General features: G+C 39.8%; 1 protein-coding gene across 1 annotated transcript in view; it reads right to left on the bottom strand.

The window, feature by feature from the left end:
- PTN (pleiotrophin) overlaps window positions 1–21,425 on the bottom strand; it is a 76,264-nt gene that overhangs the window by 13,775 nt on the left and 41,064 nt on the right. The window contains exons 2-4 of the mRNA XM_066183834.1: window positions 10,652–10,761; window positions 8,981–9,154; window positions 7,813–7,974 (exon numbers count right to left, since the gene is read on the bottom strand). Coding sequence (XP_066039931.1) covers window positions 7,813–7,974; window positions 8,981–9,154; window positions 10,652–10,760 — 445 coding nt within the window. The 5' untranslated portion in view covers window position 10,761. The remainder of the gene's footprint in view (window positions 1–7,812; window positions 7,975–8,980; window positions 9,155–10,651; window positions 10,762–21,425) is intronic.

Raw genomic sequence — 21,425 nt, 5'->3', positions numbered from 1 at the left:
TGCATTAAACCCTAAAAAAAAAAACTCCTGCAGGTACAATAGTGTTAAATGAGAATTTGTCAAATCCAGTTCTTCATCTTTTGGGGCAGCACAGAAAAAGAAAAAATAATCTTAAATACAAACCAGGGGTTCAGAAAGACATGGAAGCTTAGGTTTCCATGTTTACGTTTCCAAAACACATCCCAGTGTTTTTCTTTTCAAAAACACCCATAAAAGCTGCAGAACAACTAAAAATTGAAAAATATTTAGTTGAAAAAGTATTCCTTCTCTCCCTCTCCTACACGAATTTCCTTCTCCCTGGAATTAGGGTTGTGTCAATCAGATTGATATTATGCTATGATCTGGCAAGGCATTCAAATTCTTCATCCAAACAGTTAAACTTTTCAAAGGTACAAAAGCAGTCTCAGGGGAAACTACAGTGCAGAGCCTCCAAGAAACATAAGGAAATAGAAGGAGAAAAGCAACCATTAAAAGACATCCAAACTTTATTAGTTATGGGCTGAACTGGCAGCTTATAAGCAGCTTGAGGCGGATCCGCACTGTAAAGCACCATTGTGTTTTGTTTTTCTTATATAGCTTATTCTCATTCCCATTGAAATTGAGAAACATCATATTTCCTCCTACCATGGCAGCAATGAGCCAAATGACAGTCATGTCTCAGAGCCTGAAGTTTCCAGTGAGTTTTATTTCACCTTGAAACACAAGCCTTGTCCTCAGACTAGCACTGGGCACTGGGAAACACAACCAAGCATTTAGTGCCCAGTCTCACCCCTCTGGACCACTGTTTCTTCTTTTGGTTTTCACATTTCCCAGGGCCATAAGGCATAAATTATTCATGGCAAAACTGCTTCTCACAATGTTTATGCAGTGCTTAGTACAATGGCACCCTTTTTCAGCTGGGGCCGCTGGGCACTCATGCAATACAAATAATCATGATGATAGCAACAATAATAACAGCCAGCTATGCTTTTCCCACTGGGCACACACTTCCAGTGTCCTGTCCCACAGAGCTCAGATCACTGCATTTCACGACAGGTTCCCAGCTAGTGCCAGGGCCCATTCTTCAATAAACCTACCTCATCCTTTAGAACAAGAGAAAAACCTCCCAATTTTGCCTTTCAGATTTTTCTTTAACTATCACAGCTTTTTCCTAATATGAGAAAATCCGTCATTTTTATAACTAATTAGTTTGAGCAGATTCTATTATTCTGCCTCCTGTAACACTAATTATTACACAAGCTGCATGCCTGCACAACTAATGAGTTACATTAAAGCTGGGGAATTCTAAAACCTACAGAGGGAGATACAGATGACTGCAAAGCCAAAAGAGGAGACACCAGCATCTTTCAAACAAAAGAAAATCACAGCACTAACAAGTCATTTCCTCTCACTCCATGTCCCCTCCAGCTGCTTTGTGCTGTTGCACAAAGGCAAATTTGAGGGAGGGCACCCCAGAAAAAGCAACTTGTCCAACATGCAAAATGAAGTGGTCCAATTTCATCGGTACAGCACCCAGTTTGTCTGAGGAAATAACATCTCAGGAGAGCAAGTCACTCATACACCACTGTCAGCTCCTTGGAACAACCAGCAGTTTGCCAAAGCTGGTCAGTCTGTTCTGGCAGAACACTGCAAGTAAGACGTTCTCCCTACGGGAAGGAATCTGCCACTGGAGTGCTCAAAAACCACAGGTTGCCTTCTGTTCCTGCCACCACAGTAAAGACAGGGATACAGCTGCTCTTCAACACAAGTCCATCTCTATGATTTGACAAGAAGCTTCCTAAGGAGATCGAAGATAAAACTGTGTTTAACACTGATAGGAGTCCACTGAGATTACCACGTAAAACCAAAAACCCTGATTAAAGACTGCAGTTCAGACACTCACCTTGAAGTCAATTGTCACGTTCTGATAATTTTATTTGCGTGATAAAAGAGAGCAGCAGCTCCTGATAATTTTATTTGCATGATAAAAGGGAGCAGCAGCTACTAGCTATATGCCTGGACCTGCCACTGATACTTAGTCAATCTGGGATATCATTTAGCCCTTCTGACTTTCAGTTACTACTTTTCTTTTAATTAGACTTCTTGAGCTCCAAGGAGTGATAGCAGGATTAGCTAATTTCTGTCTGTAAAGATATACAGATAAAAGAAACAAGGAAGGGCAGATTATTTATACTTCACTCAGCTCTGAAGTAAAACTCTTCAAATTAAATGAAATGATTAAAAATACAGAGTGCAGTCATTTTCTCCATGCAGTAGTATGCACACCTTGCCAAACACAGGGAACTGTACCGACACCTTGCTATGCTCTCAAATGCTAAACCTGGATCTAAATTATACAGAAGAGATTATGGCCATTAGTAACTCAGTTAGGTCTTGTCTTTACATGGGAAATCTTTCCAAACACTTCATGTTGGAGGATGTGATCTTTGGTTGGCACCCCAATTACTAAAGACAACAGTGGTGTGAGCAGTGTTTATGTTTGCCAACCTCAGCACATATTTTTCTTGTGTGGCAAGGACTGAGCTGAGCCATGACAAAGTAACTCTTAGATGTGATATACTGTAAATTGATAAAGAGTTGGGATGGGAGATTTATTAAAAAGAACTAAATGCAGCCAGGTGAAAAAGTTATCAGAAAGGAGCATAATTCAAAAAAATGAAGGGTACATCGCAAAAAAGGCAGGGAAACTGCTCATTCTATTTAATTCTATCTTAATCAGAAGAATAAATATCTGAAAGTACAACAGTTATGGAGAGAGAAAGAATGAGAGCGATGGAAAGAGTGTGAGAGGAAATAAAGACCATCAGGCAAGCCAGCTCAATGAAAATAAATTCCTCCTCTCTTAGCAGTTAAAGCAAAATGTTTCCTGAATCCTGACAATACTCCATTCTTCTGCTTTCTGGCTGGCTGGAACCTGAACAAGCATCAATCAAGTTTGGGTGGGTGTGAAACAGGCCAGATGGAGGATGTCAGAAGCGTTTTGTGCTCCTCAGCGCAAGTCGGCCATTAGAGAAGCCACTCAACAAGTGCCCGAGCCTGTCACATCTGTCAGGACAGTTTAGGGAGACCTTCAACATCACCAGCCTTGCAGACACTGATTAGAATATGCAATTGTGTGTGCTAGAGGAGAGGTGCCTGCCTTTACTGGAATTTTGTGATAAAAATTATCCTTTCATCCTTTCCAGACTTCGTGACAGCCTTTCTCATGACCTCATTTGTGTACTAAATACACCACAAACCATGGTGCCTGGGACATCACTGTCACATTGCTGAAAATCTCTCTGTCTAAATGCACAGTATTCAAGAAGGACATTTTTCATCCTGTGTTACCTACACTTTAAACCAGCAGCCCAGGATCAAGCTACTGTCTTCCAGTTTGAGAACATGTGAGCAAGGTTATAGAGAAAAGAGCTTGTCAGGAAGCCAGGTAAAAATTAAAATTCCTGGTTCATCCTCTGCTCTCATCCTTAAATATACTTGTAATCCATAAGACAGCTGCCCAGAAGCAAAAAGTACTGACAAAGATCAGTTGCTAAGAAGAAAATATTTAAATTTTTAGTTTTCAAAATAATGGAGAGTGATTTAAAAAGGTTTTAGGCTTTTCTATGAATGCTAACTAACTATAAAAAAAATTCATAAGAACACTTAGGTTACCAGTTTATGAAGAAGGCATTGATTCCCAAAGTTTATGTGTATCTCCTGCTATAACTTAGCATAAGTTTTGTCAGAGATCATAGAAGTCCTGGAAAACCAAACTATATTTTATCAACAAATCTGTAAAGTTATAAACCCTGTGATTTTTTTGCAGATGTGATTTTCCTTTCTGTTAAGAACAGATCCAACTCCTATGAATAGCAGTCATTTTTGAAATCATTAAGTGAAAGGAGGGAGACTCATCCTATCAGCGAAGCTGCCGTATGCTGATGGGCTGGAAAGGTGGATAACCAACAGTAGAGCAGCATCTACACTTAAGATCCAACAATTGGCATTTTTCTCAAAGAACAGAGAAGGTGAGGAGGAACTTCAGACATCATATCCCATGAAGAAAATGTGTCAGGTGAAATTTGATGCACAGTGATCAGGCCTAGAAAAGATAACCTGTCTTATCCGCACAATTTCTGGGGTTCTTAAATAATCACAATAATTTTTTTTTTAATTAGGGAGAATTTTGAAGGTCTCAGATACTCCCCATGCAAGCAAAGATCAAAATTAAAATTATATTTAGCTAGTTTAGTGGGTCTAATGAACAATAAAGTAGTATTACAATGATACTTTCTTCTTTCAACACAGATCTGTAGAGAACATGCTTGGAATACTGTTTACAATCCAGTCTCTACATAATAAGAACTCTTTTGCAATAATAAAAGTAATTTAGGTAAGTACAGTAGTGAGTCATCTTATTGTGGATAAATTCTTAGACAAAGAAATACTTAAGTCAAAAGCATTAAAAGATGGCAAGTGACAAAAAATAAAAGAAGATATGGAGAAGCTAAATAGGGGTATTTACTGACTTCATTTACAGTATGAAATCAAAAGGAAAACTGATATAATGGAAAGGTTACAAATACAATCTAATAGAATAAAAATTTCACCTCACTGGAAGGGGATTAGTCAGGAAAATTATGAAAACAACACTTTTTTTCTGTATATACCAGTATTTTTCAGCGCGATATTCTCAGTCAGTTCACGTCTGCCTTTGGTACTCTCAGCTTGTTGCTGTCAGACATGTTCATCGGTACACCTCTTGAAGCAAAGACCAGTCAGAAAGGCAACCATTCACAGTAAAACAGATTCCTGAATTGCTATGCCCCTGACTGACTGCTCTGCTGCCAAGCACCCAAATGCCAGAAAGCCCCTGCCCTGCCCGGACAGCAACGCTACTAGGAATGGACGGCCCTTGATCAGCATGCACAGAATGAGTTGGATATCAGTACAGACCTTTCACACTTCAGAAAATAACCCGCTGCTTTCAAATACTCTATCATGGGGTTTTTCTGTTACAGTCTTGAGGCACTGATGCAAAGTTAGGGATGAAAAAGGACCTAACATATAACTGTAGACCATTTGAAGTGCTCAGGCCATAATCCAGTTCTTCGTGTTTCCAAAGAAGGAAATTCATTAAGATTCTAGCTACAGATTGAATGCAGTTTAAATCTTTTCCTTTATCTTAGTTGTGGGTCTGGACTTATCTCCAACCTGCAATTTCCTTCACCTCAGGGAGAAAACAAATACTCTCATTCCAGCCAATGTGCCAGCACTCCGATTTTTAAGTCAGAAATAAAGTTCAGTGGGGCAAAACTTTTCATACAGTACTAATCTGCTCAACCTAATTTCTTCCTCTACTTCCTCCTCCTGGTGCCAACACACTGCCCAGTGTAGCCCCCGTGTAGTTATACCCACAGATCTGCAATATGGACTTAGCTCTGAGCCCAGGCAGGCTGTGTGTGCGTGACTCCCATGCCTGCTGCTCCTACTAATGCCAACAGCAGATGAGTGAGCAGGTGGCATGCAGGAAGATGCCATGAGATTTCCAACGCAGATCAGGAGAGCAGAACTGCCCACAGTAATTATGATTAAAAACCTACATTTGTACCTATTTCTCTTTTTGCATTCCTTCAAATCAAATAAAGTCAGGTCTCGTAATTAAGTCAAACCCCATAACTGGTTGCTGCAGTCAGTCCCAATCCAATTTTCAGTCTCAGCTATAACTCACTCCTAGCCTCTAGAATCAGTTAAAGTTGACTCCAATCCAGCAATTTCTCAAGCTCTGCCTTTAAAACTATAACTTGAAAATGAGCCTGTACCATTCAAGAGCACTGCTCTCACAAAACAATGCTGCATCAATGCTCTGCTTTGTCCCCCTCTCCCCCTGTTCTGACAGCCACTGACAGACTGTAGATCTATGAATAAGTGGAAGCAGGACAAGGCAGAGGCTCCAGGGGCACAGGCCTTCTGGCAGCACAATAGGAAGCCTCATTCAGTAAACTCCCAAAGGCTACTTAGGCATGGAAACTTAGTGGAAAGAAAAAGAACACAACAAAAACCCACACCCAAAGAAACCCCATCAAAGCAACCCAAACCCCAAAAACATGAAAAAAAAGTCCTGCCCCCCAAACTGCTAAACAATAAAATCACACGTCTCAAAGCCCTTTCTGCATTCCCATCTCATCACTTCAATCCCTAAATGATGTTTATTGTCACCAGCTCAACCAACTCAGGTGGTCTCTGAACATCGAGTTTGTGAGAGTTGGCCAAGCTGAAGCAACTATATACCTAAGGCCATGGGAAACCCCTTTCTAGCTGTGGTGAGTAGTAAAGATTCATGGGAGTACGCATGTTAATGAAGTTGTTCCATATAAGGTTATGCTTTTATGATTGGTCAGTTATGTTGTACAAATATGGTTATGTTCCCAGTTCGAGTTTCTGATTAGACCCTTACCCTCAGACCTACCCTATCTATTGTCATGTTCCAGGTCCTCAGTTGGTTACCCGCCACAGAGTTCTCCTGGATACTATGCACGGTTTTGGGGCACCATCCCTATTTTCTTTCATCTGTTTAATTAAAGTGTTCTTTTTCTAGTGCCATCCATCATTCCCACTCCTAAATATTTTCTCGCCACCCTCTGCCCTGAAGTCAGGGGACCTAAAGGTTCGACACAGTTACCCTCACTGCGACACTAGCTTTAACTTCACTGCTCCACCGCCTGTCACTGTCTGCACAGGTTCTAGACTCATCTGATAACTGCGTGGATAGTGTGCAAGGAAAACCAGTACATGGATGGATGGATGGATGCATACACACAAAGTGCCTGCAACTTCTCTGGTTGCTCAAGCAGAGCAGGCTACCTGCAGGTACTCCTCTGATCAATGGTGCACCTCAGCCCACAATTTGAATACTGCTTGTCCCACGTGCACTTGTCACACCTAATAACATTTATTTGTATTGTTATCCAAGTATTCAGAGCCTGGAATGTGTCAAACCCTGCTGTTTTTAAGTAAACAAATGTCAGGGTAGCATAGCTTTTATAATCTACTTAAAACACATTATTTTTGTATCTCAAACAAGATCTCACAGTTTTAGCTCCCACTATAAATCATTCTATACACATAACACCTGCTCCTCCAACAAAAGAGTAGATTAAAAGGCTTAAATGATTAAAAAGAAAATAAGTTTTTCTAAGGGCCACCTTATGCAGGGTATATGTCTTTCTGTGTACCAGGAATTATACTGTCAGTCACACTTAAATAAGACATACACATTCTGTACTGTTCTTCCTGATATGTTTGAATAAAGAATAAACAGCCCCAAGGGTGCACAATATTTTCATATTTCAGTGTGCAGTGAGAAGAATATCCTTTCAATGTTACTTGTCCAGAAGGAAAGCAGTCCTTTTTTCAACTAGCCATTATTCAACACCAAACAAAACCTATATAAAAAATCCCTTTATGAAGAGACGTTTTTTCATGTTGTTATTATTATTATTATTTTGTTCCCATCAACAAATGAGTTATGAAAAGTATCCTTAATCTGGAAGTCTAGTTCTGTAAGCAAACTAGTAACAGTACAGGTGGTCTAAAGTTAAAATTGGAGCTCTGATCTCCAGTTTACTTTTCAAGTGTGAGACAGCCTTGACTATCCAGCTCAGGAATATTCCCTGCCTGAGCACTGACAGACAGGAGCAGTGCAGAGCTGAGTAAAGGCCATGAAAGTGCAATATTCTGTACAGATGAGCTCCCACTGAAGTATGCAGGACATCACAAACCCAGTGATTTAAATGAACTAACATGCAGCTTTCAGCAAATGGAATTTACCTTGAGGTTTGGGTTTGGTAAGCTTCCCACAGGGCTTTGAGATTGTGACAGTCTTCTGGCAGTCAGCGTTATGAAGGGCTCTCTTTAGGTTCCCAGTCCGAGTCTTCAAGGCCGTGTTCAGGTCACATTCTCCCCAGGCCTGGAACTGGTATTTGCACTCCGCTGCAGAAAGGAAGAAAAAAATGAAAAGGGCAAAATTTAAAACACAATGACTGAGTGCGAAAACAAAAATGTTGTGAGTCTAATAGGATATCACAGGCAGTTGGTGCTTACAGACAACAAGGTGTGCAACTAAAGAAAAGAATCCCAAGAAAACTTCAAAGATAATTTTCAGTGGTAATTGCAATCCCCCCCGCCCACTCCCCAAATGCTTTAAAATTTAATCCTCTTGCTTTTTCATGGATATTGCATCTTTTGGCACATCAAGAGAAATACATTCAGCTATGAATATGAACAGAAAAAACAAAACAAAACAAAACAAAACAAAACAAAACACCACCAGTTTGAAATGGCATTTACATTCTATATTGTTGTTTCTCCATTTGTGTGATGCCAGAGGTTACCAAATAAAGCTTGAATGGCTTCTAGAAGGTTTGTGGACCCATAAACTTCTCAAATCTGAAACTGCTGCACTGATTGTGCTGGTAAGGTCACAATAACTTCAAAATCATGCAAACTGTTTACCAGAAAAAAAGCCAGTTTTGCAAGAGTGATCAAATTTGAGTTTTGGACAGACTGTTACACATGAACCTTCTGAACTAAATGATAAAAATGAAATACACTGGTCTTCACTCACTCCTTTCACTGCACACACAGGTATCCTGCCCCCTATGCTCCACATCACACAGTGTAAGGCCTGTGATAGCCATCACAGAGGTTCACAGCTGTGACCTTTCACTACTGCCCTAAACAGGGCTGAACAACACTGAGAGCAGATTTCAGCATGCAAGAAGGCAGAGTTTATAATAACTAGGTTATAGGGACTCTCTGCAGGGGAGCTCTGAGGAAGCTGTCGTCTGACTCCCTGCATGTTCTACCACTGATGAACCTGAAATACAGGACTAAAGCCTTCACCAAGACAACTGCACAACTAAGCAGAAAATACAGGCTTCCTGCTCCACACTCAAATTAAAAACCAAAGTAAATCCCTTGAGAGAGTGATGCTGACCTCCAAATTGTTTCTTCCAGTTGCAGGGAATCTTACACTTCTGCGTCTTGGTGGTTTGTTTGCACTCAGCTCCAGTGCGAGTGCCCTCACGGGTCCCCAGGCCACAGTCACCACTGGTGGGCACGCAGACACTCCACTGCCATTCTCCACAGTCAGACTTCTTTGCCTTTTTCTCTGGATGAAGACAAGGAAGACAGCAAGAGATGTGGTCAGTACCCAGAGCCTACGGAGAAGTTGCCTAAACCTAACCAAAGTCACAGCACCTGGAAGGGTGAGTAAGGAAGACATTTGTAACACAATTGCCTAAAAGCAAAAGGTCTGACATCCTCTTCACAATTCTGCAGAGACAGGTCAGCCCCTTTGAGTCCAAAGCAGGATAATCATTCAAGTCCAGTCCCACTGCCATGTTCACTAGTCCATTTAGATATTCTCAAGTAGATTCTCATCTTCAGAAATCCAAAAACCCACAGGGTACACTGACCAAAACATGCAGGAGGGCTCTCACTCAGAAAGGACACTCCTCTGTCTCCAGTAGCTGGTGGCATGCGAATATCCTCAGTTCCAGCTGAAGCACTATACACTAAACAATGAGGACTGCATGTGCTGACATTGCGTATCAGAGGACTTGAGCACCTCCAGGAAGCAGCTGTGGGATGGAAACTTTTGACTTGCTTTACCATGTCACATTTTACATCAGAATATGAATAAAATTTCAAACGCAAAGGAGCTACAGGAAGAAGTGTATTCTAAGTGCTGTTAATTCAGGTGGGTTTGTTGCTCAGGGAAAATGCAAGGATCATGATTTTATTTAGATCCTTAAACCCAAGACTTATGAGAAAAGACAGCAATGTTATCAAACCCAAGGATTCACAAAAATAATTACTTAGGCCCCTAAAACATCACAAGTAAATACAAGTAAAATACAAGTAAATATACTGATAAAAAATTATTTTTCTTCTAGGTCTTGCATGTTTATGCTAGCATTGTCTCATATTTCCACAAAGCCAAAATGGTTAAAAAGTTTCTTTTTTTTTACTGGGAGCAACAATTCTGACAGACTCACAGTTCATACTATCAGGTGTATAGAAAATAATAAGACCTTAAGAAAAACACCAAAAAATACATTCCTTAAAAAATGTCAAAACTGAGTTTGACCGATATGAATTTTCCACCCCAGGCCAGTTTTTCCTATAAATGAGGTCTGAGTTCATCACTGACAGAAAGCAAGTACTGCTGGATGTCTGGCTGTCTGTGCACCAGTGAGTTAGTACAATTCTTTGTCAGAGAATTTTCACATCACACAGCATCAGTGTAGACCTGTCATATATAACACTGAACAAGGGACATAACTGCTCTTTCATCACTCCTGTTTGGTTCCCCCTAAGTCAAGCATGAAACTCTTCACAGAGCACATTTTAAGCTGCTTTGCAATATCCACTGTGTGATAAACCAAGGACTCCAGTCTCTGGGGCTGTCAAGCTGCCACTTGACATGGAAACCCCTTTTTCTTTCCCTATTTAACACAGAACAACACGTCACAGCCAAAAATCCTACCCTGATGTCAAAAGGTTAACAAATGACCTGATTTGATAACAAAACCAGAAGCATTTGACATTCTCGCATACATGCAATCTATCTTGGGGATTACCTCTGGATCAGACCAGACCTTACCTGGTTTCTCTTTCTTGCCAGCCTCAGTAGTACTCACGGCTGCCAGAAGGAAAACAAGGGCCAGGAGGGCAGCCGTGAACATTCGACGTTGCTGCTGTTGCAGTTGCATTCTGCAGATCAGTGACAGAGAGGAAAAAAAATGGTTAGTGAGACTGTAAAAAGTGGGACTCCAACTAAAGCATTTTTGGGAAGCTCTGCTTTAGGACCACAAGACACAAGCAGGTCAAACGTAATTAGCTATTGCCAGAATGGGCAATTATCTCCACTCCAGAGAGAATAGTGAGATTTTTAACTCTTTCCCAGCCTGTGTACCAAATCCCTGATCTACATCACTGATGTTATTGGAGGAGTTTTGCCATGGGAAGTTCTGTAACTATGGTTTGTCTTCTAGAAAGCTACTAGAAAATCAAGGATCCTGACAGTTTTGGAACTCCCCTCTTCTTTTCTGACCTCTGGCTGTGTAAAAATAAGCAAAACATACACTTCATATTTCAGTTTACCAATTTATATGAAGCAGGGAATACTCTACTGTCTACCTTGCAAGGGTTGAAGTTCTTATTGAGTTTAATTGACATCTGAAAAGAGCTTCTTTCACAAAAACTCATATAGGTGATATGTGATGCATTATCTTAATTGTCATTGGCATGTTGCTACGTACTTCTTCCTTCCCCTCCAACTAGTGTCTCTTCATAATATAAATTAAGCTAATTGTTTGAAATGCAAAGTAGGCACACAGATAGGACTTGCACACACTGCTACCACAGCATGCTAACAAACCCAAAATCTGGATTTGGGAAGCAAATATTCAAATACAAAAAGGTATTAAATACATTTGCTTGGAATTGAAGCATCAGTTGCCAATTAGTCACCAAAAGTCATTCTGAGCTTTCCCTTTCCTATAATTTGCATTGTCTCATTTTGGCAGTGTTTATCAGAACACAGGGCCTTCAATACATATGTTTAAAAAAAACAACCTCCCCCTTTCCTAGAGACACCTCTCCAGTAGGCAGCCAGGTACCAAGATAGTAGACTAGAGATTGCTTGGATGAAAGGAAGGTTTCTCCAATTTTTTGTTTTGTTTTTCTTCAAACCAGGACCCACGATGTTCATGTTACACCAGCTTTCAGAGAAGATGTAATAGTGCCACTGAGACAGTCTTTAAAACTCAGCCAGACTGATATTTATAGAGAGTTTAATGGCAGCCTGATCTCATTTGCTGAGCACAGCAACTGTGGAGGAGAAATATTTCTCAACATGAACAAAGAACAAAATGTATTTGAAATTTAATTTGGCACTCCTCAGTATTCTCTGCTGGCAACCTCCTGCTCAAATGCAACATAATTATAACTGACATGGAAAACAGGAGAGGAATCCCAAATGTGGAGACTTAAGTATCTGGCTTTAATATCATTCTAGAAGTCAGATGAGACAACTTAATAGGTGTGTTGAAATAAAGTTCCTTTTAAGACTGCAAGAGGCCTGGCATTCAAATGTCTGAACGCGCTGTCATTAGCACCAGTTTCATTTACTTCAAAAGAAAGTATTGTTTCCCATGAAGAAGAAAGGACCACCATTGTTTCCAGCAAACTCAAACAGAGCCCAGAGTTGAGCACCTGAGTTGCCAGAGAGCTTGGGTTTGTTTTTCCCTTTGTTCTGCTACATGTTTCCACTCAGAGCCTCTCATGTTTCACAGAAAATTAATAAAATATAAAAATAGATATATACATTAAATAAGCAATTAAAAACTAAATATTCAACCTGCCTTTTATCTCAGCTTACTTCAATTTGCTTTTCCATAATCAAATGAGCACCTCTTTTATGAGGAAAGACTGAGGGAATTGTGTTTGTGCAGCCTGAAAAAGAGAAGGCTTGGGGTGACCTGATTGCAGGTTTCCAGTACCTATAGGAGCTCCCGAGAAAGATGAAGAAAGACTTTTAACAACAGCATGTAGTGACAGAACAAAGAGGAATGAATTTAAATTGAGAATAGGGTTAGATTAGATATTAGAAAAAAAATCTTTACTGTGGGCCATGGTGAGGCACTGGAACAGGTTACCCAAGGAAGCTGTGGAAGCCTCATCCCTGGAAGTGTTCAAGGCTAGGTTGGTGAAGTGCTGAGCAACTGGTCTAGTAAAAAGGCACCCCTACCCATGGCAGAGGGTTGGAATTAAATGATCCTCAAGGTCCCTTCCAGTACAAACCATTCTAATACAAACAGTTGCCATACTGTTTAAAAATCAAACTCCACTCTCAGTCCCTTGTCCCTTTCCTTTGGGGGAGCTTCACCATCAGTAACACTGCACACCCCCTAACATTCCATTTTCACTATAATTGTCTTCTCACTTCATCTCTTCCAATGAACTTTCCAGAATCCTTTGTTGAAGGAGAGAGTTAACTGATTTCATGAAAGCACACGTAGCAGGAGATACAAACACTTTCATATCTCAAGTGACTGTCTGTGGAGAGTCAGAAGCTGAAGCAAAGGCAGCACTAGTGGTTTTACTCTACAAGATGCCACCAAATACAAGAGATGGTCACAGTTTTGGGGCTTCCCCCTACGTCCTCACTGCCCACGCCAGGAACATGGGATGTGGTCACACATACCCCAGAGGCTCCCCAGTCACTGGGAGTCATGGATCACTGTTACTAGGGAATCTGCCTCATATTAAGTTGAAGGGGACTCAAATTTAAATCTGACTGACATTCTTTTCAGCAAAACAGATGGGGAAAAAGTTAGGTTCTGGAGTCTGAAAGATTCCAGAAGCCCTATAAACAAAACCCCACAGAGCCTTAATATAGCATGTTTTCCTAAGACTCAAGACTCCCCTACCACCAAAACACTTGCCAAATGTCTAATGCAAACTCTAAACCTGCAGAGATATAGATATTTTGTCTCTCTGCAGAGACCCAGGATGATTCCTGAAGTGCCTTTCCTATACCTACAAGTGAAAAGCCATGTTGCACAAATGGAGACCTTGCCTCACACCACACTAACATCTCAAATATGGTGTAATCAGTACAACCACAGAAAAACATTTAACTGTTTTGCACATGATAAACAGCAAAGGTGGGTGCTCTCACAAAATTACAAACAGCCCATATGTAGTACTCACAAAATAGTAGGTATTTTTTTCAAAAGGCCAGGAAATACCATCTACTAGCAAGTATGAGTCCAATCTTCAGTTTTTCTTGCAAAGATAGATTAAGATAAAAACTCAGCAGACAAGACTTGTTTTTGCAAACAATATATTCTACTGAAAATAACTGTGTCTTTTTTGGTTCACTTTTTTCTCAATTCAAAGGTGACAGTTCTCCCTTTTTATCAGATCCTTTGATAACATTTTCCGTTCAACCTTTGATTCAAAGAACTGCTAGAACTAATAACAATGAAATAAAAAGTGTTACACTGTATACAAAATTGACTCCTCCTGGATATTTTGATTTTTGTAATGAGCCTTCTGGCTACACCAACCTTAACAAGTAAATCATGTGCCATGAGAGGAAAGCATCTCTAAAATCCTGTATGACAGCCCCTAAACCCAACAAGGTGGCAGCATTTAAACAAATGGCAGAGGCATTTACAACCATGGAAAGACAAAGACAAAAGTGAAAGAAAAGAAATTTTTGAGGTGTGGGCTGCTGCAGGAAACTTGAGAGAAAAGGTAAAGACAGAAGAAGAGAATTTAGAACAGTTTAAATTCGAAGTTGGAACAGCATGAGGAAAAGAGAGTGAGTAATCACATAAAGAGCACCAAAACAGGAAAGAGAGAACTGGTTAATGATAGATAAACACTAAACCAGAGAGTGTTAAAAAAGCATGAAGGGAGAATTGAAGACCAGTTGAGATACACCATAGCAAGCAGCTTCTTGCAGCAAAAATAGGGCATAGGAATTACTTCTGTCTTACAGTTGATTTCACAGTCAATCTCTGCTTGGGAGTAAAAATGAAAGGAAAATTAAAAAATGGCAGGCAATCAGAGAATTAATGACTTCATCAACCATCCATCCATCATTTCAATTACATGTTGAGCCTCAGAAAGAGAATCAGGCAGAAATTACTCCATGCCTGCAGTTTAAGGGACCTTTTGAGCAGAGCCTGAGCCTCCCACTCTAAATCCCACACGACCCCCAACCTGATTTCACAATCCCACTTAAGTGGGCAGCCCAAGGCAGCACAAGCATTTCCGTGCTGTTCTTCATAGATCTCTGGATCTGTGTTAGTGCAAGTCAAACTTGCCAGAATGACTCTCTCTGCACTCACACAATTAACTCGCACTCAGGTACTCCTGAAGCTGAACGAGTCTTTCCCAAACACAAGCATTCAGAACAAAGCAGACAATTTTGGATGAAGGTCTATTGGTGAGCAAGTGTTTATTTTTCCTAGCCTGACTGAAGCTGGCATATGCAACACATTCCAGGATCACATATGCCTTTTACAGGTGGCTTTTCTTGCTGTTAATAACTTTTATGCACAAGCCCTTCCCTTCATCTGTTCTTTCCAAAGCAACTGGCAAGGTCCCAGATTATAGAAGCAAGTATTTTATTATTAGTCCATATGAGTGCAATCTACCACTGTGAAAAATCAGATCTTCTCACATTATTATAACAACCTGCCCATATTCTCCAGCTCTTCCAGTATAATGTGCCAAACCCCAGCTGTGTTGATGACACTGTAAAGCTGCACATAAAGCAATACTGAAGGTATTGCCATTGCTAATGAGGGGCCATGGGCTTTGTAGTGAGTTTGCCAGGGCTCTGGACTGAGACTTGTCAAGATTTGCCCTTTCTGAGCATTCCCTGGACTGTCCACAGCTTTATCGTATTTGCTTTAGCTGCAACAGCATTTTTTCTAATTGACCAACTAGCCGTGGCTGATTCGATTTACTTTTCTTTGTCATTGTATGGATCCGGCCAGGTTTTACAATTCTATCATGATAATATCTTGCAAAGTAATGCAGGGTTGGTATGTTAGCAAAGGCCTTGAGAAGGGGAGACACAGGATACAGTGCAGAGGAGTACAGACATGGAAGATATGAGATGGGGCACCAGCTTGACAACAGAGACACAAACACTTGCTATAAACAACTGTCCCAAGGTCAGATAAAGAAACTCAGACATGGACCTGGACAAAACTGGATAGAGGGGTAAGAAAGAGAAAGCAGAAATAGTTTCCAATATACCTACCAGGTATCATCGTTAGGAAATTTGGTTATAACAAGACTGCAGACCAATGAGAAGAGAAAAAGGCATCAAAGCATGCTAGCAAACATTAAAAAAAACACAACTCCAGTTTCATCCTAGAGCAAGGAAAAAAGAAACCAGAAACATGAACATCCTTCTGGACAGGGACCCCAGATGATGACAGGTCACCATAACCCTCCCCACCACCCACACAATGAAACCACCAACCTCAGCCTCACCAACCTGAGGGCTAAGAAGTGCTGGGGGAAGGGTCAGCACAACATCAGGAAAAGCAGTTTGATCTAAGTGTATGCATAACAATTTTAACTGTGGTGGTGGTGTTGGCATTGTTGTTAATGTTATTATAACACCTGCATAGATATAATCTTTTTCTGCAATAATTACATCCACACTAATAGCAATCCTTGGAATAGACCATTAAGATTTAAATTACACTAACAATAAATCTTTGGCTTAATATAACCATATAAAAAAGGTATGGTTCCTCTTTTGCAGTAAATAATATTTTGAGTTATGACTCCCAGCTTCACACGCTATTATTTTCATCCCATGACCACGAATAAAAATACATCCCAGGTGCAGACTTAAGAAGTTCCTGCAACCCATTATTTTTCTTCACAACAGTGCTCATTTTGAGGTTTTTTTTAAGTCCCTGTCCACATTAGAACTAACTTTTTCATTAATCCTTCTTTTTTCCTTCTTGAATGAATAATTTCTCATCAAGTCCCACAACAGATACTTTAATAAATTACAGTTTGCTTAGTACCAGATTAGTCACATCTAAAAAATCAGTTTTTAAATTAGCTAGTTTAGGACATCAGCCTCCTTTCAGTAAACACATGCTGTGTTTAATGAAACTTAACATTTAACTCCTGTTCTTAAATTATTCTCTTATTCAAAATGTGCTCTACTTTGCAGTCCATAGAGGACAGATGAATATGTCTGCAGTAACCTGGATCTGCTCTGTTCCCTCTTCTTTAATGCAAATATTTTTTTTGCTAAACTCCACTTGTACAACAACAGAAAATAAAATTTGATCCACGGTTTAATGGTCTTAATGAATCTGAAATGTTTTATGCCATTTTTACAGTAGTCAGAGATGGAAACCCAAGTTTTCACTGTAAAAGAGAAATTAAGAGCAGTTGGCTCTTGGAAGTTTTACCTCAGAAACTCCTGAAAAATCTTTTGCTTCTCCAGGTCTTTATCTCATTCACCACCCAGTGATCTCCCATAAAGAAAACTGAGGCAAAAGCTAACATGCTTCTGGAGCCAGACCTTTATGAACCATAATCTTCCATCTGTAAAGTGTTCCCTCTTCCTTTGCATACATACAAATTTCCTTTTATGTCTTTACTTGCACTGCTAGGGAAATAAAATTTAAAAGCTAGATTTGCTCTTCATTTCCCTTGCAAGATTTAAGCCAGCTTAGTTTTTGGTGAGTCTCAGCAATCTTCCATGTCTGGACTTTCAAGAGACTACTTTATAGGATGATTATTACCATCTTTTTAAATTCCTGCAAGCTTATAATAGCACTTCAGTGGGTTAATCTGCAGTTGGACATGGAATTCTGCACTACAGATTTTTCCCGCACTCCTTTTCTTGAGGGAAATAAATTCAATTTTTTTTCTTGTTTGATAGAAATAATTTTAATCAGTCCTTTATTTAAAATCTTGCATCAGTTCAACACACATCACCAGTTACTTAATTTCACAAAAGTCAACTTTTAAAATTTAAAACTTGAATCAGATCTATGTTCATGCTCCTATGCAACATAAAGCAAATCAGCTTGCTAAGACTTCATATAAATGGCTATTTTTAGGGATAAACCTTAAGATGAGATATAAGGTCATACTGAATCAAATTCTAAAATATCTCAACTTTTTACAGTTCTATATTAGGTAGCGAAGAAATCACATCAGGAAGTATTTAGCCGCTATTACTATTAGCACCTTTTATCTTCTATTTTAAGTTGTGAAAGATAAACTCTTTCATAACAGAAGAGTTTATCTCTTTATCTAGAGTTATCCTTCTATTTTACCCATGCATAATTACACAAGGGTTTCTAACTAAAGTTATCCACATCCAACTTTGGGATGACGCAAAGCTAGTAGATGTTCTTTGATACTCTTCCAAGATAAGATTCATATGACTCAAAACTGTCTTATGTATCACAGGATTATAGAATATGCTGAGTTGGAAAAGACTCATCAGGATTGCCAAGTCCAAATCCTGGCCCTGCATAGGACACCCCAGGAACCCTCATGTGCCCAAGAACGTTGTCCAAACACTTCTGGAGCTCTGTCAGGCTTGGTGCTGACACCACTCTCCTGGGGAGCTTGTGCCCAGCCATCCTCTGGGTGAAAAACTTCCTGATTATCCAGCCTAAACCTCTTCCAAACAACTTCAGGCTGTTTTGTTGAGTCCTGTCCCTGACCACGAGAGTGAGAAGAAGCAGTACCTGCCTCTCCTCATTGAATACCACATTAAAGTCTCCCCTCAGTTTCTTCTCTGGGCTGAACAAAACAAGTACACCAATAGCTTGCCTCTATTCATTTATACATTTATTTAGTGCATATCATTCATTTCCAGATATATTTTCTTTGCTGTGGTTTCTATATTTTCTGAACATTTTCTGGATCTTCAAGTTCTGTTAATGAGTCATGACTCCCACTACAGAGTGTGTGGGGGCTAACCCCATAATTTTCGTTTGCAAGTTCTACACCTCTTTCCAGTTTCTCCAATTAATTTCCCAGGCCACCTACACCTGGTATTTCTCTCTGTTCTCACCCAAATGTGTTTTGTGTTCTAACTTCTCCTTAACTGCTTTCCATCCTGGCTACTACGGTTTACAACCTAATTTAGTTCTTTGTCTTGTCCACTCCGCCACTGTAGCATCGTCATTCCTTTATCCAATGCAAAAATCTTTATTCACCTTACTTTTCCTTTCCTGAGTATGAAAAGTAGGCACAGACATCACATACATTTCTCTGTATACTTTCTCAAGGGTAAAGCTCACCAAACTCTTCTCAGAGCACAAAATCATGAGTCTCCATCATTTTATCACACCTTCATGGACCAAAGAAATGCTGTGTTCATTTAAAACTATTACTATAGCCTTAGTGGTCTAAGCCCAAGACTGAGCCAAGATTTAAAGAAAGAACCTTTAATTATAATAACTGACTGTTCAGCCAAATGGTCTCTCTCTGGCTGAAAAACCATGTCTTAATCTCATTTATAACAATAGTGATATTTCAGAATGATTTTGTTAAAGAAAACCTACTAGGATAGTGATGAAACACTGAGTTTTCTTCTTTGGACAAATTAACTAATGAAATTATATTTTATGGTTGGGTGGTTAGGAGTGTGTGGGTTGGTCAATGTATCAAAAACTCCCCCATAAAAATTCAGAGACCTGCAGCCACTGCGTTTCTGCCCAAAGCAAAACCCATGTGCTCATTTTCCATACTTCTGTGACTTTTCTGAGACGGCTTGGTTTCCTCTTGGCCCCTAGTAATGAAATTTTGGCAGCTCCGTTGCTAAAACCAAACACTGGATGCCAGTACTCTGAGCCTGTGTACTAACAAGACAGTTCAAAGCCATGCAAGAAACTGAAAATAAGCTCCCTGCATTTCAGCCCAGGAACAGAGCCAGCATCCCAACAACAGCCTTCAGGTCCCCATTTTGAAACAGACAACCCAGTGCTGCCGACTGGTCATCCTGTCTGGCAAAATGATAAGAGCATTGGGGGTTCCAGCCATCAGCCATGTTTCAGCTTTTTTTTTTTTTTCCCTTCCTCTACCTTGCTTCCATTTGGGGGCAGAGAGAGGAGCCACCACACATGGAAGCAGCTCCAGCAATGCCCTCCCTCCATGCAGGAGGGGAGACGCTGGCAAGCAGCAGCTGGCAGGGAAGAGGCAATCACTTTAAGGTGAGCCAGTGCTGGAAGGAGTTGGGTAAGCAACAGTTTATTCTGCAGTATAGTGGCAAACTTGAAAAACATAAAATTGAGCGTAACTATCGGTTTGTGGCTACAGACCAACCAGGGAGAAGTGAAAAAACTCTAGAAGGCTGATATTCCATTTGGCAAACTTTCTGTATTTTTTAAACTAGCACTTATGCCCAGCTACAGCACAGGGCACCATAAGAACAAGCAAGAATTAAACACTTAGCTAAAAAGGAAAAAAAAAAATCATAGCATGACCCTTCTGAAAAAGCCCAAGTCAAATGCTTCATTTCAAAAAATTACAGTGTGCAGCTCAGGACAACATTTTTCAATAGGTAACCAATTCTATATTCTCTTTTCAACATGAACACTATTAAGGGCCAGAAAAATGAGCAGTGAGGTCAGAGAACTATGCCAATGCCATAAAAAGAAGTAGAGAACCAAGAGTTACATGACTGAAGGAAATTTTTAACACACAAACAAATTAAAAAAAAAAAAAAAAGTAAAAGACAAGAATCTATTAACACATACCATCTTTTGTTCAAGTAAACGAACTAATTAGTTCAGTTGTGGATAACAGTTCCCCTAACTTTGATATTTGCTTAGCTGATTGCATATTTGTCTCTCACATCAGGCTAAGGCAAATACAGATACCGTGGAAATTTTATCTCCTAGTTCCCCAAACACAAATGAATAGTTCAAGTCGATAACAGGTACCCCTAGGTACATGAATTCTGCCTTTAAACGCTGAGCATAATTTAAACTGGTGTAAGAGTCAAGAAAATGAACGGTACAAGCAAATAGAGATGGAACAAGTCTTTCATTTTTTCCCAAATGTTTCATAAGAAACATCAGTTTCCACAGGACTTCCAGCAAGTCTTTGAAAGCATTCCTATGAATTAAAACAAATTCATGCATGTTTTTATAAGCTCACCACTATACAACTGGATTCCCTTCCACTAAAAAAAAAATTTTACTCAAGCTATACAGAGGATCCTACTGCTTCTCACAGGCAGACTCTACATATACTACTGCAACATAAATTCCAAACTAGAAATCTGAACTTCTGTTTGGACTTATCAAGTGCCAGCTCTCTCTCAGGGAGCACCAAGAGCTGTGCAATTCCTTTATCGCAAGTTTTAGGCAAAATTTTGCCAAATCAGGCAAACTACAGTCACTATAATCTTTTATCTGATCAAAGAATGGGTCAGTTATAAAAGGTGTCATTTTCAGGGGTCAAAATTTAACATTCATGCAGTATGGCTGTGAACAAGACATAATGGTAGCAAATAGGTTCTTCCCCAAAGAAAAAGTGTACAAAGTGGAAACACAGTGCTAAACAAACATAACAGGCAGGACTGATGGTTGAAAGGCCAAAGAATTAAAAATCTGGAAGGGAAATGCTCAAAATTTTCAGGGGGATTAAAAATGTTATGCTTCTCTCTTTCCAGACCTCCAACATGAGATTTTTAAAAAGTGATTTTATTTTTCAGAAAACCTAGGGAACACATCTAATATTTCTAAACAGTAATAACTGAGAAGGGGAAAAGACCCAACTAACAACCTAGCAACAAAGCAAAAAAAAAAATCAGTATCATAAACTGATGTTGAGAAACCAGCCATGTCTAT

Source organism: Chamaea fasciata, unplaced genomic scaffold (assembly GCF_029207755.1).
Source record: "Chamaea fasciata isolate MVZ Bird 193981 ecotype frontalis unplaced genomic scaffold, bChaFas1.0.hap1 SCAF_5, whole genome shotgun sequence".
Taxonomy (NCBI): Eukaryota; Metazoa; Chordata; class Aves; order Passeriformes; family Sylviidae; genus Chamaea; species Chamaea fasciata.
The sequence above is the reverse complement of the archived record's forward strand: the minus strand, read 5'-3'. Positions and strand labels throughout refer to the sequence as shown.